The 25,061-nt window shown below is 44.4% G+C and overlaps 1 protein-coding gene across 1 annotated transcript in view; it reads right to left on the reverse strand.

Annotated features, from left to right (window-relative positions):
* TFAM (transcription factor A, mitochondrial) overlaps positions 1-25,061 on the reverse strand; it is a 183,584-nt gene that overhangs the window by 51,179 nt on the left and 107,344 nt on the right. Inside the window, exon 5 of the mRNA XM_078642971.1 lies at positions 8,676-8,771. Coding sequence (XP_078499097.1) covers positions 8,676-8,771 — 96 coding nt within the window. The remainder of the gene's footprint in view (positions 1-8,675; positions 8,772-25,061) is intronic.

Below are 25,061 nucleotides of genomic sequence, written 5' to 3' on the forward strand. Positions count from 1 at the left end.
CCCACCCCCCCCTAAATGGACAAAAGATCTTGGTGATCTTCTATTGTCGCAGTGGTGAGAAACCTTGTAGTAAAATTTGATATGGATCCCTCCTCTATATTACAAATCTAGGATTATACTAAACATTGTTAAGCGATACTCAAGTCTTCACAAAATAATTTAAAATTCCTACCCAGTTACACATTGAAGCCTATTGTCGAGGCTCTGGTGACCTCCAGGTTGGATTATTCCTGCTCTCTTTACCCAGGGAACCCATCAAAGCTGGTAAATAACTATAGCTTGGGCAAAACGTGTGATTTTCATTTGCCCAAGAAGACAGTCCATACGGGGAGGATTAAAGAAAGCTCCACTGTTTACCTGTGAATAGAAGCGTTATTTTTAAGGCCCACTGACCACCTTCAAAGCAATCCATAAAAAGGGTCCTCTGGCTCCATATATATTCCCAGTAAAGATCTGAGGTCTCCTAATCAGGGACTTCTTTCCATTCCCAAAACCCATCGCTAAGGAGTGGTAGTCGTTCTTTTTCCCCCTCTAGAGGCAAAGTTGTGGAATAGTTTACCTAAAGAGCTAAGGGACAACAAATCAAGAGTTCAATTGAATAAAAGATCTGAAGACCATTCTTTTTAGGGATGTTTATGCAAGGGCAGTGCCAAGATGTTTCCTTGAAAGCAGTTTTGCGTGCTTTACAAGTAGCATTTTATTCATTTATTGAGCTGACCTGCGGACAACCACCTTAACCGCATGCGTGCGGGCGGAATTCCGCCCGTACGCTGGGTTTTGCGAAAGCGCACTTTACGTGACGAGCTGGGCTCGTCATGAGCGTGCGAGGAGGCTACGCCATGACGAGCCCAGCTAGTCATGAGCGTCGAAGGGGTTAAAAGGAGGCACTTTCCTCTGTGGTTAGTACTGTTGGAGATTGAGATTTTAATGCAGACTCAGGAGAAGTGTCCAATCCACTTGCATCTGTAGTTACATGTACAATCCAGCATCAGTGTAGTGAAGTGGGAGCAAGTTGATTCCCTCCTCATCACCCCCAAGTGGTACCCCCTGAAACCCCTGAACTGCCTCAGAGTCAGAGCCTAAGATGGTCTCCAACTGGTGTTGAGGATCAAGCTGTGGACCATCCAATGGTCGAGCTACATTTTGGTGATTTCATTGTGCAACACAGGTCTCCCAGGGGCAGACATCGGCTCTGGTTCAGAGATCAGTGTCTGGACCGGACCTGAATCAGATGACACTGTATTCTAGGCTGGCACTGGTGCTGTTAGGGCAACATTAAGTAATGGGCCAGAGTGGAATGCTGGGCTGCCACTGGCAAGGAACCAGGAGAAGTCCAGCAGGGCTAGTCAGCACCAGGAAAGGCCTGCCAGTAGACACAAGACTATTAGTCCCTGTGGGGCCCAAAGGGGTGATCTAGGGGCAGCTGGCGTTCACTTGAATATCTGCAACAAGGCCTCTTTAAAATCTTTTAATTATCTATTGCAGGATCAACAACAATCTGGGGAAATAGGGCACTTAGTCAGCCTCGGAATGGGCTCAGGGTTGGAAGATGCCTATGGAGTTGGGCACCTTCTCATCTGTTCTGGAGTCATGAGGGAGGATGAACCCAGCTTGGCTTGCTGGTACTTATGGAGCAACTTGGACTTAACTGATGAACTGAACAGAGTTCAGGAGCAGAACAGCCTAGAGGCTTGGTGCTGTGGTGCTGGTTCGTGTTCTCATGCATATCCTGTCCTATGTTCCATAGTAGAGACTTTCGCTTTCTGCTACCCGATAGCTTCCGGTGCATCAGGGAGCATGTGTAGCATGACTTCCAAATGTGACCCGAACCCAGGCACCAGAGAAACTTTCTCTGGCACTATTATCAACATCAGCTTCTAGCAGTCATGTCACAGTTTAAAAGCTGCTGAATTTGTAGGGGGGGGGGGGGGGCATTTTTCCCAACACTGTTTATTGTTGAAATTTGGCACCGGTACAACGGAAGAAGTTGGAAGAGATCTGCATCTAAAGCACGGAATGAAAGAAACTGATGTCAGTACACAGGGGTGGTGCCTAACTGCAGGTACAGACTGTCTTGGTTAAGGATGTGGCCTCTTCAAGGATATGACAAGATTATTAAATAAGGTTAAGCTCACAGCTGGACACAGGAATCTGTTTGCAGTATCTTTTTCTCTGGCTAAAAGGGAGCAGAAGTTCACCATGTTTACCCCACAAGACTAACAGGGTTCAATGGCAAGCTGGGAAGGCTAATATTGACATTAATACAGCACACCATATTTACAGTTACATTCATAAGGGAGCTGTGTGAGGACAATCAGGGCCAATCCCTTACACTATCGCCCTGACACCAGACTGGATTCTGAGATATTTTTGTAGCAGTGCTCCCACAAGCGGCTGCGCGGCTTTGCGCGGATCCGTGCCAACTCCATACTGGCCCAGAAGTGGCGGATTCCCACCCCTGCACGCGGATGTCAGTTTCTTGTCTTTTCTATTTCCACACCCTTAGATGCGGAGCATGAACAACTATGGTAACAATGTGGTGTATACTAACCTGGGACCTTTTTAATGTTAAAAAGAGGCCACTCAATTAAATGTGGTGGGGGGGGGACCGGGGGGGCGGTGATTAGATAAGAAGATCCAATAAAAAGAGCATCAAATGCAAGTAACTTTCTTCTGATGGATACTTTTAACCGTAGATGCATCTCCTTAGAATATATTGCAAAGCAGCACCTCCATAAGTGGAGAGTTTGTAGAGTGAGCTCTGAACAAAAAGTCTTCCCAAATCGAACGGGCGAAGTGTCATTCCTCCTGCCTGAGTTTTCAGTCAAAGCATTAGTGCTTCGGGAATGTGAGCATGACCACCAAGTAGTTGTCTGGAAGAGATCATGGACAGGCATACTGGCGCTAATGCAGTGGTGGCAGGTTTGGCCCTGGTGGAATGGGTCCTCAGACCTTCCACGGGTCACTTCTTGGCTAATGTGTTGTTGATGGAAAGGTGTGGTGCAGCGACCAGGGCAATTGACTTCGGAGTACGGGGTTCACGGTTCGATCCCCAGCTCAAGTGGCAGATCAGCTCAGCACCATGTGACTCTGGGCAATAGCTCACTTATAAACTCACTCACTAATAAAAACGCTAAAGGAGATAAGCGCACTCCTCCATGAACTACCAGTTAAGGCTCGAAAGGAACTGACTACAATTTGGGGTGGGGACTTTAATCAGACCCTCTGCAAACAGAGTGCGGGTACACTGTGTGGGGTTTTGGATGAAAGTGGGAACCCTGTAACTCATTTTCCCCACACCGTACTCGGCTAATGCCTGAACGAAATCCTTTGTGGCTTAGAATTGGACCTGGCTAACGACCTGGTGAACCCCCCTATTCCTGTCTTGCCTACGTTCAATGGTAGAGGCTGTTTAAGTACAATTGATTTTATCTTAATATCAGCAAAAGCATCAAGGGACCTGATTAATTGTAAAACCCATGATATAATTCTTAGTGACCATTTCCCAAATAGTATTACTCTGAAACTGTCTAAGAAATTGGAAGGGTTTAACATCAAGTCGACCCTAACCCAAAACAATCTTTTCTTAGATAGACTTAACGGATATTCTCTTAAGTGGGAAATGGTAGACCCTGAGGCTATTACCACCAAACTGGTCTCTAAGCTAAGACCAGTTATTGAGAAATTCTTTGATCCAGCCACCACCAGTGAGGAGATTATGGTCAGTTTTTCATCATTAACAACAACAATTCGAGAATTTCTCTTTGTTAAAAAAAAGAACACAGGGAAATCGACCAAAAAGGGTTGGTTCGACAGCGCTTGTACGATAGCTTATCAGGATTTAAAAATAGCGCTACATAAAAAGGATAGAAGTTCTAAGGAAATAGCTGCTTACAGAAGAATTTACAAACAGGCCTTAAGATGTAGGAAGAACTTGCTGAAAAAAGAGCTCTGGACTCAACTGCATTCCTCTTGTGCCATTAGAGACAGTGCCGCCTTTTGGAAGATCCTGAAGTCCCCCTTCCTAGTTAGTACAACGGTGAATCCCAACCTTGATGTTGCCATTGATGAGCAGACCTGGGTTGACTATTTTGAGCGGATATTCAGCACACCCTCATCCGCAACTCAATTATTTTCCTCTGGGCTAAATTTAATTTCCTTTCCGTTGCCCATTAATAGAACTTATGAGGAGGTGGAGGCAGCCTTGACGGCTAGCAAAAACAGCAAAGCCCCGGGCCCCGATGGTGTTCCCATCGATCTTTTTAAATTTAAGATGGAACTTTGGCTGCCCATTTTAACCAGGGTCCTCCAGGCAACGTGTGAGGTGGGCATTATCGATTCATGGTCCCAATCCATCCTTGTGCCCATATTTAAGAAGGGGGATCGCCAAGTATCATCGTGCTACCGACCTATCTCCCTCTTGGACTCCCTGTGGAAAGTGTCCGGTCGTATTATATTAGAACGTTTACAGCAGTGGGCCTCGGATAACAAGGTTCTGTCTGATCTCCAGTTCGGGTTCCGAGAGGGTTTGGGCACAACTGAGCAAGCCCTCAATTTATCCCTATTAATTGAAAAATATGTTAAGGCGAAGGGGGGGGGGGGCATCCACATGGCATATGTGGACCTTTCATCAGCATTTGACTGCGTCATACACAACAAGCTGTGGATCATCCTAGCTGACATGGGAGTGGATACGTCTCTGTTAAAATACTTGCGAGAACTATATTCCAATGCTACAGCCAGAGTTAGATTTGGAGTCGGGGGCGAATTAACAAAGCCATTTAGAGTAGCGCGCGGTGTAAGGCACGGCTGTGTCCTAGCCCCGTTTTTATTTAATCTGTATACCAACGGCCTGGAAAAAGCCATGGTCACAGGCTCTAAGGACCTCCCACTATAAATAAGCGCCCTATACCAATCCTTCTCTATGCGGACGACGCTGTCATATTAGCGCGTACCCCCTTAGAGCTTCAGCGTGCCCTTGTAAAGTATCACGACTTCATGGCTAACCTGGACCTAAAGATAAATATTAAAAAGACGTTTGTTATGTCCACAGGTCCAAGGGTGAAGAATACTAAGCCTATCTATATTGGAAATCAAAAATTGGATTCCACAGCCACTTATCCCTATTTGGGAGTACTATTTGACAACAAATGCTCCTGGAAGCCTGCCATTGAATCAAGGAAGCTCACTTTTAAAAGGACAACAGCTGCCTTGGTTAATTTTGCTAACAAATTAGGCAGGAACCCCCGGTCGAACTCCTCGAAATCTACAAGGCCAAAAGTATTTCGAGTGCAATTTATGGGGCTGGGATTTGGGGCTTTGTCAAGGTTGAGGAGGTTCAAAGGGTGGAAAATAACTTTTTAAGATTTATTTTGGCAGTCCCAAAGGGAACCTCCAATTATGCATGCCACATGGAGTTGGACTTGACTTTTATAACAGATCTGATAAGGATCCAACCCCTTCTTCTGTGGCACCGCATATGCTCCACCAGTGAAACCTCCCTTTGTAGGGAGCTTATTGAGGACAGTATTTCCCTAGATAAGGGACACTACATTTCCTGGTTAGATTATGTCAGGAAATCCCTGTGCGACCTTGGCATGCAACAGTTTATTAACTCGCCTTCTACAATTGCAGTAATACCAAGGAAACGGTTTAAAAAGGCGTGTTTGACCCATCTGGAATCTTTACGATTATCCAGTGAGGTGTCTAAATCTACTGTGCAACACTCACTACAGATTCAGACAACACTGACGGTCCAGCCTTATTTAACCTTCGAGCTGTCGGGTTATGAAAGACTCTTGCTAAAGAGGTTACGTTTTGACACTTTCCACCATCTAGTCACCTTCCCTAAGATTAATAGCTGGGAAAAAGACCCTCAACCATGCCCCTGTGATGATTGCTCCCCCCAATCCACTATCCATACGTTACTATTTTGCAACTTTTATCAGGATCTGAGGAAACAGTGGCTTACTCCCATTTTAAAAATCATGGGCCTACGCAGGTGTCGTCCGGCATTTCTTGCGTTGCAATTTCTAGAAGTTGAACCCTTTTCTAAATCAATAGTAAACTTCCTGAAATTGACTATCAAGCACAGGCAGAATTTAGAGCTACAGTGAAATGTACCTTGATTGTTTGTAAAATGGAGTAGCCTCAATCTTCTTTTAGACCTTATTGTATTTTTATATCAATTTATGACACATTGTTTGTCACCTTTTTTAACCTGTAAGCTTCTCATTTCGATTGTATTGGCTCATTCCGTGTTCATGTCTTAGCAGCTTATACTCTTATGGTCGTAGCTTCCATATAAAGAGTAAATAGTGTCCATTTATGGGATGAACGGAACTTTGGGAAACTGTCACATTGTTGATATTTTACCATTTTTATAATATAACCGTTTTTAATTGTACTTTTTTTAGATGCAATATATTCTGTGCTTTTATGGATGTTCTACATACAACCGAATAAAGCTTGATTTGATTTGACAATAGCTCACTTAATTTCCACGACGACCCCCAGCGCCTTGAGACCCGTAAGGGTGAGTAGTTTGCGCTTTACAAATACCGTATTATTTATTTATGTTAATACAGGAGGACCTGCCTCCAACAAAACGTCATCTTCTGCACAGCCTCCCATTCCTTTGCTCCTGTGACCCCAGAAAAAGTAGATTGACCACTCGATGGTCCTTGGTACAATCTATGTAACAGCATCAAGCCCTCTTGGACCCAGCCGAAGGAGCCTCTCCTTCTCTGTCGAGAGGGGAGGGTGGAGCAAAGAACGCTGGTAGAGTGCCGAATTGCCAAACATGGACGTGTGTTGTGACTTTTGGTAAAAAGGCTGCCTAAGTCTTACAAAACGTTTTGTACAAAAACAAGTGATGTAGGGTGGTGGCACTGATGGTGCCCGTTAGTCACGCGACAAGCTGACATAATCATGATAAGGAAAACAGCCATTAAGGTTAGGAGATGTATCAAGCAGCTATTCATAGGGTCAAAAGGAGTACATATGAGAAAAATACAAGACCAAATTAAGGTTTCACTGTGGCGTCACAAACTGTCTGGGTCACATGAACCCCTCAAATAAGGAAAATATTTCATGGATCTCTGCGAAATATGGGTTTCATCAGTCACCAAAGCACTATGCAACGTTTTACCTCTGTCACAGCCACTAGAATAATGATTCAACCCAAGACCAAATTATGTGGGATGTTTATCTAAATTATGTGGCAAGAGCTTAAAACTTCTTTTAATCTGCTACTTTTACAGTAAATGTTTCAAGTGCTGTATATCCATAATTATGTGGTAAACCCCTCAGCCACAGATCTGCACACTTCCCTCGACCTGATTACGGTTTATTGTTTCACAATTTATTCAGAATAACAAACAAAACCGAAACATTCGAAAACCAGCCTGTGTTCCTTGTTAGCTGCAAATTGATGAGAACATTTTCAACAATCACTTCTTTCTACAGAAATATATACAAATACAACAATTTTCAGAGTTAAATAGACAGGAAGCACAAATATATATATATATAATGTTAAAGAATATTGATGGTTGTAGGGCTTGACTGGTGATTCAATTTCTTTATTGTATTTTATTGATTCTACAAATGCAGCCAATGCATTACACCTTTAAAAGGCTTCATCAGGGCGAAAGAATCTTCACCACTCCAAATAATCAAAACATCTCCTTGTCTGTGATCGATCAAATATTTAGTACTCTTTCACTAGTTGGATCAAAGACCAACAGTATTAGACTAGTGGTTCATTGAGGTATTTCGTCTGTGCATGTATCGACACATCCCTGATGTTCCCAGTAGTAGGTCTTATCTCTTGAAAGTGACAGGAACTTGCGACCAGCTTGTAAAGAATTTGATACTAGATCGTCGGTTGCGGGGTTCCAATTCGCAAACCTTCCTGGCCCTTGTGTGTGTGCTGCGTTCGACCCTGCAGCACTCCAGAAGTTCCAAAACAAAATTGCCAGTCAGACCCCTCAATCACACAACTGCATATTCCCTGGACCTGATTACTATCCATTTTTTCATCAAGAATTTATTCAGAAAAACAAACAAAACCTAAACATTCCAAAACCAGCCTGTGCTAAATATTAGCTGCAACCTGAAGAGAACAATTTCAACAATCACTCCCTTCTACAGACAATTTTTTTTTTATTACAAAGGATTATTTTTCTAAACTTTCACATTCTCAAGTCCAAAAGACATTTCCCTGATAGAAAACAATCCTTTTATCCAGCTAACTACACCAGGCGCACATATAGGATAATAGGGGAAGAGGGTCACTGAGGATCGAACAGCTGAGTCACAGTTAGGTTTGTATTGTCTTCCATCATCAAGGAGGTAGACAGTAGTCGAAGATGCCCATAGTTCACTCATGGTTAAATGATATACATTCATAGGCAGATGTGAAGAGAGGACATGAGACATAACAAGTCAGATAGAGTGATTTAACTATTTATAAAGTACAACTCTGACGACGCTGCGAAATACTATACACAATGATTCACATGTGAAATAGAAAAAGTTCAAGACTGACCTCCACTGATGTGCCCCAAACATCTGTTGCATTCTCATGTGTGAGTTTACTTTACAAGGTTGTTGATTAATAAAGCAATAAACTATCAAGCGAAAATGAAAACATTTTGATATTGGTGGCATACCGTGACAAAATTCCCTGATGCATCTTGAAAATGTTCGGCCATGAATATGTTGAAAGCAGAGCGTGGTCCTTTGGGTTTTCCGAGTACTGTTAACTCCTAATAAATAGTAGAAAAATATTAAAAACATGAAAAAATATATACAGAAGGTCAACAGTTTTCTTGGACACATTTCCAAAAAGAAGTAGTTTTTTTAAAACCAACTTTGCTAAGAAACAAAAACATGATGCAAAGGCCTACACTTCTGCAGCAAATGTGCATCAACGCAAAGAAAATGTTATAGTTTTGGTCTCGATCATAAATATCCGCTCTCACTTTATAAAGATTTGAATATCTCAGCCTACAACTGGGATCAGACTTTTAAATTGACAAATCTCTCATTTTCAAAATTAAGTTAACAGAAAGAGCGAGCCCATTTCAGTATTTTGTTCTTTCTTCAAAAAATAAAAATATAATTAAATCCGTACATTAAAAACTCATCTGCTGTGAAATACAATTTTAATTCCCTTTATAGTAACAAAAGAATAACGTAGGCAGTACCAAAGATGGGCACCACTTCATAAGAAATAATTTTACCACAGCAGCTTTTAGATTTAAAGAAACTCCCTTGTCACAAAATGGAAATTAGGTTTTACTAAGGAACCAAATTAGTAAGTACAAACCAAGTTTCTGCTTTGTTGGCGTAGTAGGAAGATTGTGAAAAATTCTAAAGTAGACCAATATCCAAAATGGAATACTATATGCAGCGAGGAGGATTGCTGCCCCCCCCCCCCTCCCACCCCCACCGCATCCAGTTACAAATAGTGCTGGGCTGATTTTGCTGCTGGTTGATATTCTAGAGTATAGAGGTCCTCATTAAGACAGTCTTGTGAATGCTGATGGGCCTGGTTACTGGGCCCATTGGAATTAAAAGTTCTGATTTTTCAGCATAGAGTTATCAACTAGTCAGGGACAGACTAAAAATACTGACACTTTCTTTTCAATCAAGGAATCTTCTTTATTACTGATGAACTTTAGAATAGCTGAAACGCAGACTGATGACAACGTTTAATGGTCGCATTATGCAGAAATCTCTATACTTAATGCACTAGAAAAATGTACTCTAGAACTCAAAGGTGAAAAAATATTACATTGGTCTTTATTACTCTAAACAGCAGAAAAAGTTTGACGTCCCTGAATCTTAAAGTAGCAGATTGGAAATAGCTAACTTAATATTTGTGGACGTGGTCTAGCTTCAGGGAATAATTCTCTATATCATCATACAGAGAACTAAAATGCACACTAGGCAAAGCGAACCGCTAAAACACAACTTAATGAAATTAAAAACACAACTGAATACTGCTACTTTAAGAGTCAGGGACGTCAAACTTTTTCTGCTGTCACGACCCCCCTCCCTGCTATAAATTACAGGGGTACCTCCAATTTGTTTTAAACAACAACTTTATTACTCTAAACCCATGATAAAATTGCTGAAAGTGCTCAAAATATGCCAAATGGTAGGTGACATCAATCGCAGTCAGACTTTCTCAAGGTAAGCATAAAAAGGGCTTAGAATAGTATCCATACACAGTAATCTACATTAAGTGGCATTCAAAGTAATTAGGTAAAATTAATAGAAATGCATCGGGGAAGAGCGAATTAATATAACAGGGCTGCTACGTGAAGTGCATACACAAATATGAAATGTTGCAGTTAACACAAAAAACATCACTGCAACAAATAACCTAATGAAGTGCAACTATATATTGAAAGCAACTTAAACTTCAATGGTTATAAAAAAATAATGGTTCAACTAATATCAGCTAAGTAACCGCCCAAATTTATACATGCAATGACTCAAATGTAATAAAAAACAGCCAACATCACAAGTTATCCATACTAATATTATAAAGAGAGCCCAAACCTTTGAGGCGGGTAAACTCCGGAACCATAGCGCCAATCGGAACACCCAATACAGCATTGCAAACGACAGTATCAGCAGATGGACATAGGCTATACAGCAGCCCAAAATATACATTAGAAGGGAAAAAGAAAGTTTTGTGCAAAGTAGTCCGTTGTGGGAGTGTGCATTGTGCTGTAAAGCGACGGGCGCGGCATTCGGCAAAAGACAGCGGCATTATACCGCTTGCGAGAAGTGTTCTGTGTGGGACTAGCGTTCCAATACGAGTGGGCGTGTCCTTTAGCATTGTTGTGGGCGTTGGACGTTGACGCGATGTTGTGTGTCTAAGTGGCATAGGTTGGAGCGGACAAACAGGTTCGTGGATGGAGCGAACACACACCTGTCGGCTGGAGCGGGAAAAAACGTTCGCAGCTGGAGCGGACACAGTTCCCATATTGTAGAGGCGTCGGCTACAGCGGACAAACACGTTCGCGGTGGGAGCGTGTTAAGGTACATATTGCAGTGGCTTCAGCTACAGCGGACAAACACGCTCGCGGCTGGAGCATGTTAAGGTTTTAACATAAAAACACGTTCGCAGCTGGAGCGTGTTAAGGTTTTGAAATACAGTATTATTACCTACCCGAACCATTGAAGACATTCTGTTTTCATGCCCGGACAACATCGGGACGGGCTGCTAGTAATATCAATAAAGGAGCGATGAGCACGCATTTCTAACTGATCACTGGTTCATTATAAATCACTTATGGTTTATGATCTAGAGAAATACAAACACCTGAAGTCCCTAAAGCAGAGTAAAGCCCATTTGTTTTTAAAGTAAGGTAATGATCATGTGGTAACACTGATAATCATCTTGACATGCTTATAATCCATCACTCCAATTGTCTCAATTTGAATTCCCTAGGTCCAACTCCAGGGTAACATTCATGTATACACACACTTGAAAAGCTAATCAACCTTTCATTAGAGTAAAGATATTCTCCTAAGTGGTGAGAGCTAGGATAAGCATCATCTTTCATTGCATAGACTATATGTGTTCAGCACTGCCTACACGTAGTTGTGGGTCTGGACTACCTACATAAAACTGGCCATAAGCCAATGGAGATTTTGACCACATATTTACTATCACAGCCCACAAAGGTCTGAATAAAGAACCTCTTGCTATTTGGTCCCTCCTGGTCCTCCAGGGATGTGGAATTCCTATAGCCCAATGCCCAGGACATATTGTTTGGGGTCAAGGGCAACAAGTTGTCATGTGTATTTTGTCCTTGGGACAAGTAGGCCCAACCCCCTGCAGCGCAAACCCTTTGGTTGCCAGTTTGCAGTACCACATTAAAGATCAGGGAAGGGCACTCACTGTCTGGAGTTAAGGTCTTATTTTTGTCCATATGTTAATGCTGTTCAAACTTGTATTTATGGTTCATTAATTGAAAGCCTTTATTATTAGGGTGAGCGCTCCAAGTAAATGTTGTAAGCTCGGCCTGCTCTACTGGCAGTGGTTCCAGTATAAAAATGTGTACACGATTTCAAAGTTCAGAAATATGAGGCTATTTATAATGCTCCCTGAATTCTCCCTGATTTGATGAATATTTGCAGAAGCCTGAAAGCAATATTGATGATTATTTGCTTTCAGAATAAAATGTTCATAAAAAAAATAAAAAGCAGGAAAAAAACATTTAGCTAAACTACTATAAAATTTCAGGTACCATTTCTTAGCAGCATAATTTAGTAACATGTGTTGATGCATGCTACTATTTCCCAAACATATTCATAATGGAAAAATCAGTGTAACCAGTTTTAGTAAGATTATGGGAAACAAAATAAACAAGCATTGGCTAAGCCAGTGAATATGAAACTGGTGGTCAGCTTTAGTTTTGTCAATGTGTGAATTGTTTTGGCACAGTTTTTCTAAAACCTTATTGGTGTGGAAGCTCCCGGCCTTCACCATTATAACAAACATTTGCAAACGCAAAAATAGTTTTTGGTCTCAAAGAGTATACACTGCCACAGTAGTTACTTGCAATTAACAAAACTACTGTGCCGATATGCTCCTTGTGAAAGAACAGAATGCGGTCACTCAGTTAAGCCAGCCGATACAGTGAGAGACAGAATTTTAATAAACGCAAAAGGTCATGGTCAACTCCTGACCAAATTTGGGGCCCAATTATTAAAGAAAGTCTCAAAACTGCACCCATGGTATAAGTCCTTGAATTAAGTGCAGCTATACGGCTTTCGTGAATGCCCAAGAATTTACAGAAGTAGGACAAGAAATAGTACTCCTAGAAAATATTTGTGAACTGCATTTTAGCACGAGCAACTCTGCATGTGTAGATTTGCTCATGCGAAAATCTGAGTGTTTGCAAGTTCACATTCCCTCCAGTCAATTTTTCCCAACTCTGGATGAAGGTTTACGTCTGCCATTGTCCGGATTACATTTAAAAAATGTCTCAGTATGGGAAAAGATTAGAGAAGAGTTGTTGAAAACCCTAAAAACATGCAAGTTAGTAGGTTGGCACACACTCAAAGGGGCATCCTAACCATGGAACTAATGCTTAGCACTACCTTCATCCCCAGTATGTAGATCAGGGGAAACTTGCAAAAACAACAATTGATGGACAGAATGCAGAACAATGTCATACATTCACCCCAGTACAGAGGTAAGGGCCTATATTCATCGTTTTTTTGCACTCCACACCACCCCAGGTCAGACATGGCCATATGGCAACATATGGGGATTGCAAGTATCCAAACACTACAATGGTATGAGCCCTGGCATAATCAGAGAGGCTATATCAGAGCTCTTATATTAGATTGCTGTCATAGTTTGTTGCCGCACCACATGGCACCAAAGGGACAAGTGGGTTTTGTTACAGGACAAGTAGATTTATGAAGCAACCTGCCCCATGGACAAGTAGATATTTTATTAAATTCCACACCCCTGGTCCTCACATTTATTTAATGGAAAATCAAATATTTTCATTAGATGTGGAGGGCACACATATTGGCAAGCAGGACAAATCATAAGCACATGGACAAATGGACAAATAAGAAGTGAGTTCCTCAAAGCAGGCTGTGAAGAAACCGTGCAAAACCTAGTAGCAGATATGAATATCATAAAAAGGAACTTTCCTCATAAAAGAAGCAATAGCTATCTTACCAGTAGTGGACTGGATTAACAGCAAGAGGTCTATTACACTTTTCATAATAAAATATGACGTCAAGCATTATCCGGCTAGTGAATGAAGAGGTCAAACTATTAATTCTTTTGAAGAGACAACCGAGTACGCGTAGATCCACAACTATGCATCTGGTGTAATCAGAAGTAAAATTAAGAGCTTGCATCTAGTATGTGGAGTAAGCGCCCAAGTGCAAAGGATGGCTTTTTGAGAGAAGAGGGTAGGAAAACAGATTTCTTCAGAAACCTCAAATGACTTTCCACAGGAAGTAATAATGTGCACTTAACAAATATTTGTGAGTATAAGGCTTATATCTCCATTATCACATTGGCCAACAAAATCTCCTTCCACAAAAGATGTTGTAAGTCTGTCCTATGAATAGTTTCAAAAGGTTGCATCATCAATTTAAAAAACCTATGTTCACCTACCAGAGAGAGGAGGTACTTGTAACTGAAAGAGGTTTTTTTAATTATAAATAATCACAATAGCTACAAAAAAAAGAGGCGCAAGAAGTATATTTTTGGCAGGCAGTCTTCGATACATGAAAAAAACAGAGTGCTAGAACTAGTCAAAAGAATAAAGTATTGTAATCATGACAGGTCGTTCGTTCGACCTACTTTCCTTGAGACATTGCCTCTCCCACTTAAAAGCATACAAAGTTTTAGTATGTGGACATTTAGTTCACGTTAAGACAATCACGATACCCTGTGAGAGAATCAAAGGTATGTGCAGGTGGGCTTCAACAGCCAGGCGGTCAAGTTCTGTTATGGAAGAGTATAGTGTAGAAAAAACAGCTACTAGTAATATTGGTTCAACATCTTTCTGACCTTCAATGAAGCCATACATGTTAGAACAATTTCCCACAAATAATTCGAAAGAGGATGCTAATTTAAGACGTCCAGTGTAAAAAAGATGCCATCTACATACCTGCTCACGCCCGAATTTTCCATATAGACATGTAAATAATGAGAGCACATACAAAAAGAACATTGCAGCATCCTGTTCCTAACCTGGTGCTGTGTGTGTTCAGAATGAGGCCTAATATGCATAACACTCAAAAGGAAGTGCTCCCTTCCCCCATCACCATCTCTGGGTAGATGCAAGCTCTGGTCAGCCCAAAAGATAATTGGGTGACTGAGGTAATAGAAACATAGGATCAGATTCAGGATGCATAAGGACTGGGTGAGCAAATGTGGATTCAGAGCTTGACTTAGATCGAGGTCGAACAGACGCTGGTTTGGGGATGGACATCAGAGTTGGTACTGGAATCTCTTCCAGTTGAACTAGTAACTGGTCCAAGGAGTTTAGATGGCACCGTTGAGGGATCCGTTGGCAGTAATCGGACTGTGGGCCCTTACGGATTCCTGGGGACTGAAGGTGCATTAGAGGGAGCTGGAAGAGTGTGAACGATCAGCAGCATGGCCTCCATCAAGGCCCGGGGAACTCTGGGCGCTTCGGAACAACTGCGTAATCAGCTTTTCAATCAGAGTTTGGGAACGAGATCTATTAGCACGTTTACACCTCTCAACTTTTCTTTTGATAGCAATTGGCAGGATGTGATCTAATTCTGCTTCACTTAATGTTTCTGCGAGGGCTTTGACTGACCGGAGGACTCTGAACACGAAAAAAACTTCTCACAGAACAGGATCGGATGCAGGAGCAGGTCTGCGCCCTGGACTTAAAGGGAGAGCAGAACTTACGTGAGGCGCTGAACTTCTTCGTGTGTTTGGCAACATTCATCTCAGTGTGGGTTCGCCTTTGGTTCCATGAAAGCACACTCATCGCAGAGCTTGGAGTCATGCCCTGCATCTGAACACCAAAGAGACACCTCATGCCGGACCCTGACCATTATCTGTATCCTACAGGCATGCCATGGTTTGAAGCCTAACACACAAGATGATGGACGGAATGTTGCATAATAGCAAAACATTCACCCCAGTCACAGATCTGGGTTTAATCCATCGTTATTTTGCTCACCAAGCCACCCCAGTTCAGACATGGCCATATGCAAATCAGTCTTGACCCTGTGCCTCATAGGAACAGTCCAGCCCGAACTGCCAAGCCATGTCTTCCCTGGATCGGAATCAAGCATCCTAGGACCGGTTTCTGGTTATCAGCCGTCTTCAGCCAGGACTGGTTGTCTCCAGTTGGACGGGTATGCTCAGACGTGAGTCCCGTGCTCTCCATGCCACTGGAATCAAGCTATCCAGGTTGATGAGGGCTGAAAGCCCGAAACCGGTCCTTGGATGCTTGTTTCCAGTCCAGGGAGGACCTGGCTTGGCAGTTCAGGCTGGACTGTTCCCATGGGGCACAGGGTCAAGACTGATTTGCATATGGCTGGGTTCAAACTGGAATGGTATGGTGAGCAAAGAAAACGATGGATTTAGGCCCAGATCTCTGTACTGGGGTGAATGTATGACATTGTTCTGCATTCTGTCCATCACCTGTTGTTTTTGCATGGTTTGAAGCCTGTCATTTTAGGAGGGGACACTGTTCCCTTGCACACTAAATTTAGTTTTGGGAGCCAACGAATGCGAGAGAGGAGTGAAGGCTCTAATCAATCAAGATTTGTAAAGCACGGCTGCTTCACCCGAGAGGGTCTCCAGGTGCTTTGGGATCGTGCTTTGGGAGCATGCTGAGGGATCACGAGCCATGATCCATGTTCAAAGGCGTGGAAAGAAAGGAACAGACTTAAGCACATTGGGGTGTCACTTGTATGCAGCTCTGCTCCGTCACTTTTAAGGTGGAACGAAGCCTATGCAGTCATATGGCACCACCTAGTGGCATGGAGGAGCACTGCTATAAAATGTTCCTGGGTCAAGTCCGATGCCTAGGAATTATTTGAAAGGGGAGGAACCTTCATTTAGAAGTATCAATCAAAAGAATATATTTGGTATACACAAGTGGTGCCAAAAACCACAAACAGCTGATTTTGTTTTGTTACTTTTTTTAATCAGTCTTACTGTTTTTCAGTGACACTGTTTTTATAACACTCACGCACGCACAAGATATTCTGCTGAAAACATCTGGATCCCTATGGAGCTTTACAACACATGGCATCCCCTAAACCCTCAGAGAGAGAGAGAGATGGACTTAACATGAACTCTGTTTCTCATCTCTCTCTCTCTCTCTACATCTGTCTCAGTCTGTCTCTCTCTCTCCCTCTACATCTGTCTCAGTCTGTCTCTCTCTCTCCCTCTACATCTGTCTCAGTCTGTGTCTCGGTCTCTCCCTGTCTGTCTCTCTCAGTCTGTGTCTCGGTCTCTCCCTGTCGGTCTCTCTCAGTCTGTGTCTCGGTCTCTCCCTGTCTGTCTCTCTCAGTCTGTGTCTCGGTCTCTCTCTGTCTGTCTCTCTCAGTCTGTGTCTCGGTCTCTCCCTGTCTGTCTCTCTCTCTCTCTCTCAGTCTGTGTCTCGGTCTCTCCCTGTCTGTCTCTCTCTCTCTCTCTCAGTCTGTGTCTCGGTCTCTCCCTGTCTGTCTCTCTCAGTCTGTGTCTCGGTCTCTCCCTGTCTGTCTCTCTCAGTCTGTGTCTCGGTCTCTCCCCGTCTGTCTCTCTCAGTCTGTGTCTCAGTCTGTGGCTCTGTGTCTCTCAGATCTGTGTCTCTGTGGCTCTCTGTTTGTCTCTCTCAGTCTGTGTCTCAGTCTGTGGCTCTGTGTCTCTCAGATCTGTGTCTCTGTGGCTCTCTGTTTGTCTCTCTCAGTCTGTGTCTCAGTCTGTGGCTCTGTGTCTCTCAGATCTGTGTCTCTGTGGCTCTCTGTTTGTCTCTCTCAGTCTGTGTCTCAGTCTGTGGCTCTGTGTCTCTCAGATCTGTGTCTCTGTGGCTCTCAGATCTGTGTCTCTGTGGCTCTCAGATCTGTGTCTCTCAGTCTGAGTCTGTCTCGCTCAGTCTGAGTCTGTCTCGCTCAGTCTGAGTCTGTCTCGCTCAGTCTGAGTCTGTCTCGCTCAGTCTGAGTCTGTCTCGCTCAGTCTGAGTCTGTCTCGCTCAGTCTGAGCCTGTCTCGCTCAGTCTGAGCCTGTCTCGCTCAGTCTGAGCCTGTCTCGCTCAGTCTGAGTGTGTCTCGCTCAGTCTGTGTGTCTCGCTCAGTCTGTGTGTCTCGCTCAGTCTGTGTGTCTCGCTCAGTCTGTGTGTCTCGCTCAGTCTGTGTGTCTAGCTCAGTCTGTGTGTCTAGCTCAGTCTGTGTCTCTGTGTCTCTCAGTTTGTGTCTCTGTGTCTGTGTCTCTGTGTCTCTCAGTTTGTGTCTCTGTGTCTGTGTCTCTCAGTTTGTGTCTCTGTCTGTGTCTCTGTGTCTCTCAGTTTGTGTCTCTGTGTCTCTGTGTCTGTGTCTCTGTGTCTCTCAGTCTGTGTCTGTGTCTCTGTGTCTCTCAGTCTGTGTCTGTGTCTCTGTGTCTCTCAGATCTGTCTCTCAGATCTGTGTCTCTGTGTCTCTCAGATCTGTGTCTCTGTGTCTCTCAGATCTGTGTCTCTGTGTCTCTCAGTCTGTGTCTCTCAGTCTGTGTCTCTCAGTCTGTGTCTCTCAGTCTGTGTCTCTCAGTCTGTGTCTCTCAGTCTGTGTCTCTCAGTCTGTGTCTCTCAGTCTGTGTCTCTCAGTCTGTGTCTCTCAGTCTGTGTCTGTCTCGCTCAGTCTGTGTCTGTCTCGCTCAGTCTCTCGGTCTGTGTCTGTCTCGCTCAGTCTCTCGGTCTGTGTCTCTCTCGCTGTCTCTCGGTCTGTGTCTCTCTCGCTCTGTCTCTCGGTCTGTGTCTCTCTCGCTCTGTCTCTCGGTCTGTGTCTCTCTCGCTCTGTCTCTCGGTCTGTGTCTCTCTCGCTCTGTCTCTCGGTCTGTGTCTCTGTCTCTCTCGGTCTGTGTCTCTGTCTCTCTCGGTCTGTGTCTCTGTCTCTCTCGGTCTGTGTCTCTGTCTCTCTCGGTCTGTGTCTCTGTCTCTCTCGGTCTGTGTCTCTGTCTCTCGGTCTGTCTCGCTCTGTGTCCGTCGGTCGCGCTCTGTGTCCGTCGGTCTCGCTCTGTGTCCGTCGGTCGCGCTCTGTGTCCGTCGGTCGCGCTCTGTGTCCGTCGGTCGCGCTCTGTGTCCGTCGGTCGCGCTCTGTGTCCGTCGGTCGCGCTCTGTGTCCGTCGGTCGCGCTCTGTGTCCGTCGGTCGCGCTCTGTGTCCGTCGGTCGCGCCGTCTGTCTCGGTCGCGCCGTCTGTCTCGGTCGCGCCGTCTGTCTCGGTCGCGCCGTCTGTCTCGGTCGCGCCGTCTGTCTCGGTCGCGCCGTCTGTCTCGGTCGCGCCGTCTGTCTCGGTTGCTCTCCATAAACACATATGTACACAACTATCACAGACCAGGTTCCAAATACATCAGAGAGCAGGACCAAATGAGACAACACAAACAACCAGTAGAGGGTAAGTTTAGACAACCGAGATGCTCCCTTAATGAGTTCAAGAACTATTACCAAAAGGTATATGGTGGAAACTCTCATGAATAGGAAGAAGATATAGAAGAAGATCTGTCACAACAAAAACTAACTAACCTGAAACGGAACGTGTTAACTACACGGAACGGATCACAGAAGTAAAGCTCTTATCCACATGGAAAGGCATTGTTCGAGGTATTAATGGCTCCAGAGCAAATTTCTATTCCACGTTTCATGACCTACTTATCCAATGCCTACTCCTGCTATGCAATGAGAATCAAGATGCAAGACTCTCCATTACAGCTGTCATTATAATGGTACTCCCCAAAGCCCATTAAGGACAGAAAAATATTCTCAACACTAGCCCACTCTATCAGGATGCCAAAATACGTGCTAAACTGATCACCGAAGTTTTGACGGATATGATCCAAATACTGGTACATTGGACCAACTTCAATTTGTCCTCTGTACAGGCACTCTGGTGACTACACCTGGCAAAAATTGGTAAATGATCGTGATGCGGAAGAAGGAGTATGTTATGTACCCTGTAAGCATCGATTTGTAGTTTGTAGTGCTGCAGATTTGCATGCTATGCACACTCAGGGGACAATCTGAAGGGAGGGGTGGTGGAGGCGATGGAGTGGGGACAAGTCAGTCCTCCTAGTCATCCCATGGGGTTTACGGTTCAGGTATCTTGCCTTCTTCCTTTCATCTTCTGAAGATGTTGCGTCATCTCTTGGTGGCGCTGCTATGATAGAAGCAGGTGTCATTCCGGGCGTCACAAGTGGAGGTATATGCCTTGGAGTAGTCGGAGAGGTAGGTTGAGGTGGTACTGCTGGCTGCTCCTGCAAGGGTCAAGAAACCTCTTTTTGTAATCTTGCAGCATGCCCTGCAGATCTTAGACAAGCAACATGGGCCTCTGTACTTCACCATAGCTGGTTGTGGATGAGGATGGTATTGGAAATGCTCATAATGCCTTTTACACTGGGCATAATATTGCTGGTAATAATGCTCTTCCTCTTCTTCTTTGTTTTCATCCTGGTATTTCACCTGGAGTTCTGATAGGCTACTAAATCCCTATCGTTGGAACCAGGTAAAACATGGTGGTAAAAATCACACACTAATTGCAACTCTTCCAATGTCGTCTATCTGGTTACATGCCCCTGCATGCGACGATATGTGGGGATGACGACCAGGAAAATCAAGCAGAGGGTGTGTGAGCATAGAAGCAACATCAGGTGCCCAAAAGCCACGACTAAAATGAGTGACCATTTCCTACAAGCCAATCATACCACCAATGACTTAAGGTGGACAATCATAGAACAATTGAATGAGGGTTCTAACATTGCAGAGAGACTCTTTGAGAAAGAACAGAGGTGGGTGTACCGCCTCGGTACCCACCTAAACGGCCTCAATGATGATATACCTTGGGCCTCGGTCTCAAGTAATTGTAACCTGATGATTCACTGATCAATAATCTGTCAACTTGTTTCTATGCACTTTTCATCTTCGCCATTAGTTTGCTTACTTGAACCCCACATGGCGTGATGTAGCCCTAGTATTGGCTTCTTTCGTGTTAGAGATATCCCTCTAAATTAAGCCACACATTTAAGCTCCTAATATACACCCTTTTTGCCTTCTGCATCATTTGGTGTTATTAATGCAATCTGCTGGTATCTACTGTGTGGTAGCTGGGAGTCAGTTATGCGACTTCCGTGTAACAATTTGGCCCGCATTCCAGGACACACGTGACCTTCGGTGTGTCTGCACTGGATCCCATCCGGGTCCAGTAGTTAACCATTTGCCGAGTTTACCAATTTTTAACCCCTCATTCTCACACTTGACCATCTGTGTGCTTGCACTGGACCACATCCGGGTCCAGTAATTTACCTTCTTCTGTGTGTTACCTGCCATCAGCGTGAAATTGAATATAGTGTTTCCGCTTCATTCTGTCACAATTAATAGACTTCCGTACCCCAGTGCCTCATACCTGCACACTGGCCCTGAATTACCATCGGGTCCTGCAAGTACCTTCTTGCCCTTTTTCTGTGTTTATTTGTCACCTACCTGTCATGCAATAACATTTTTCTGCTTTGGTTCTATACGAGCATATGAGCGCTCTAGTTCTCCCCCAGAGACAAGGCACGGTCACCCACAACAGCGTCACCGGCTATTGGCTGATCCCCCGCTGACACTCCGTAGCCACGCCCACCCCGGAAATGCGAGCACTCCCGCCTTGAGCTTGCTATTTATTCCTCTCACCGTAACCGGGCTCCTATCGTCGATACCCAGTCAGAGGGAACGTGCAGGTTTACACACGGGTGCCTGGCGTCGTGGGCGTGAGTGCCTTTGAGTCTACATGATTCATACCAGCTAAGTACTATTTCTGGCTCCTTTTAAAGTTTGTCTTTTTTGTTAGTTTTTTGCAAGGTGTGCCAAATACGCCATCCCCCCCCCTCCCGAGGTCTATGCGGTGATTCTCTCTCACCTCCCAAGTGAGAACCAGCGCCTCTTTGCCATCATAATACGGGGGTGAGGGGTCACCGGCCCTTGGCCCATTAATCCGCCTGTGATACACATTCAACGCGCCTGCGTCGCGTAAGGGCTTACCACTAAAGCCTGTCTGTCCTTTATAGTATCACTTATTCCCTTGGCCCCCTTTGGCGCATCAAAGCACACACGCGCCCCTGTGGGCATTTTTCAATGCCCACCGGCACGGGCTATTTATCTTGATCGTTATTACACCGACCTGCTGTCCTTGACGCAGCTTATCACACTCTCAGGCGGAGCCACTAACTTTTCAGCTAGTGTATTGATGTGTGTGTGTGTCGGTTCACTCGAGCACTAGTCACATTTCTATTACTCACAAACTTTTGAGCATAAACTAATTGTTTGTCTCTTTATGTTTGTTTGTTTTATTTTGCTTCCACAGGTGCATTTTAATTTTTGGAGTCTCTTTAATTCAGAGACACGAAGGGGCTTTGACCACCATTAAACATTTTTTATTTGTGTGGCCCCCCTTTTCCATTTGCACTTTTTCAGACGACTTTTTACTTTCACGTCCCTTGGTAGGGTGGGCCTTAGCGTGTCCATACCGCCGGGGTTTAATTCACCATAGGTCCTGACGAATGCCAGGTTAATTATACCGACATTGGCAGAAACATGTTGACCATCACTTAAAGAGTATTGGAAACAGACCATTCAACTTAGTTGGCCTAGTTCTCCAACACATTTTTTATATGTCTTTTTGATCAGCCATTAAATCAATTTTTGATACAATAAAGACATTTTTAAACTCACCACTTTGCACTTTCCTTATTCACGTAGTTTATCATTTAGCTCCCACATCTTCACATTACCCGCTCCGCAGTAAATCTGGCGTTGAAGCACACTGGGGTGACATTCGGTCACTCCCAGTGGGGCCCAATGATGAAGCATGTCACCGACCAGGTCGGTGAGTGAGGGCTTTCTAGACACACCAAATAGGTGTTGTTCTTCTATGTGCTCAAATACTGTTGTGTTTTCAAAATAGAACACTCTTTCATTGTTGTTCATATTGTCAAGTGGGGAATAAGAGTGTTGCTCCCTCCCTTCCTCTCTCTTTGTTGATATGAGGCTGTGTGTTACCCCAAGAGGCCAGCCGTCATCCAACTCCTCAAGGTCTACCAGGTGACTTGGTGGAAAAGGTAACACCTTGCTAGATGTCAACAAAGGTCTTAAAGCCATTTTAGTGACCTTTGCAATTTTTAACATCGTCAACTGTCCCATCGCAGACGTAGTCAAGGTGTATTAGGGTGTTGACAGGAGGAATTCAGTCGAATGTGCAGTCTTCGACTGTGTTGATGGGCATAACGCCAACGGTGCCTTAGTAGAGGACATTATTCTTGTCGACGATATGGGCGCAGTAACAGCTGTCGTCATTTTTCCCTTCAACTATGACGGGTTTTGTGGGGGAAACTGTGGTGACCGTCACCGTACATACTGGTGTCGATGGGGCTTTGAGAGTATTTTATGCCTCGACAGAATGTTCAGAGGAGGAAGAGATAGAGTACTGGGTTGAAAGGAGGCCGCCTCTGTGGAGATGAGGTTTTTGATCCCCTTTCTCAAAGGGTTATTTTGGTTAGCCTTAATGGCCTTCCTGCCCTCCTCAGATGTCCCCTGGTCAGATGATCTTGGCCTTTTGTGTGTCCTCATGGATTTGTCATTTTCTAGACATCTGAGTTTTAGCCTTCTGTAGCCACATAAGTAGTCTCTATTTCCTGTCCTTTAAGGTCTTAGTGGAAAAAGTGCAACATATTTTGCACAACTTTACCCGATACTGAGTGCAGAGGCAGTAATGGCAGTCTTTAGGCATATCGTCCACATGTAGCCTTTTCTTTCCACAGGATTTGCCGGATCTGAAGAGGCCATTTTTAGAAGTATCAGACATAGTGGTTGTAGAACAATCTTACATTTCAAAGAAGAAACAACTGAGCAGAGCTTAGGGAGACTCCCTTCACAAGACGTGTGGTAGAAAGTCCAAGAGACTCAGCCTTTGCTGGAGGTTTTCTAAAGCGAGCGGTCGCCTGACTGGTTATTGTTTAGGTTTGGTTATTTATTAAAAAGGACATAGATAGGCTATTAAACTGACTTTTCATTGCCATTATAGCCAATGATAGTGATAGATACTGCTTCACCATGGTACCGAGGGACTTGCTCTTTGGCGCGGGGAATGATTCAAGCATGTGAAAACTGTAATGCTAAACACAAAGAGATGGACGGAGCGCTGAAACTTAAGACACTCACCCCCAGTCACAGATTTGGTTTGAATCCATAATCGTTCTTTAGCTCACTTTGCCACCCTAGTTCAGACCCAGCCATATGCAAATCAGGCTTGACAATGTTCCTTACGGTAACAGTCCAGCCCTAACTGCCAAGCCATAATTGGAAACACAACAGTGATGGACAGAATGTGGATCAATGTCACACATACACCCCAGTCCAAAGATCTGGGCCCAAATCCATCGTTTTTCCACTCCACACCACCCTGGGTTAGACAATGGCGATATGCAAATCAGCGCTGACCCTGTGCCCCATGGGAACAGTCCAGTCCGAACTACAAAAGCCATGTCCTTCCCAGAACGGAAACAAGCATCCGAGGACCAGACCGGTTTCGAGGTAACACCTCTCATCAGCCCGGCTAGCTTGTCTCCAGTGGTGTGGAGTGCCTGGGACTCACGTCTGAGCATCCCCAGTACACTTAGAGCGGTAATTGCAAACACAACAGTGATGGACAGAATGTGGATCAATGTCACACATTCACCCCAGTCCAAAGCTCTGGGCCCAAATCCATCGTTTTTCCACTCCACACCACCCTGGGTTAGACAATGGCGATATGCAAATCAGCGCTGACCCTGTGCCCCATGGGAACAGTCCAGTCCGAACTACAAAAGCCATGTCCTTCCCAGAACGGAAACAAGCATCCGAGGACCGGCCCGGTTTCGAGGTAACACCTCTCATCAGCCCGGCTAGCTTGCCTCCAGTGGTGTGGAGTGCCTGGGACTCACGTCTGAGCATCCCCAGTACACTTAGAGCGGTAATTGCAAACACAACAGTGATGGACAGAATGTGGATCAATGTCACACATTCACCCCAGTCCAAAGATCTGGGCCCAAATCCATCGTTTTTCCACTCCACACCACCCTGGGTTAGACAATGGCGATATGCAAATCAGCGCTGACCCTGTGCCCCATGGGAACAGTCCAGTCCGAACTACAAAAGCCATGTCCTTCCCAGAACGGAAACAAGCATCCGAGGACCGGCCCGGTTTCGAGGTAACACCTCTCATCAGCCCGGCTAGCTTGCCTCCAGTGGTGTGGAGTGCCTGGGACTCACGTCTGAGCATCCCCAGTACACTTAGAGCGGTAATTGCAAACACAACAGTGATGGAC

This window comes from Lissotriton helveticus, chromosome 5_1 (assembly GCF_964261635.1).
Source record: "Lissotriton helveticus chromosome 5_1, aLisHel1.1, whole genome shotgun sequence".
Classification (NCBI taxonomy): Eukaryota; Metazoa; Chordata; class Amphibia; order Caudata; family Salamandridae; genus Lissotriton; species Lissotriton helveticus.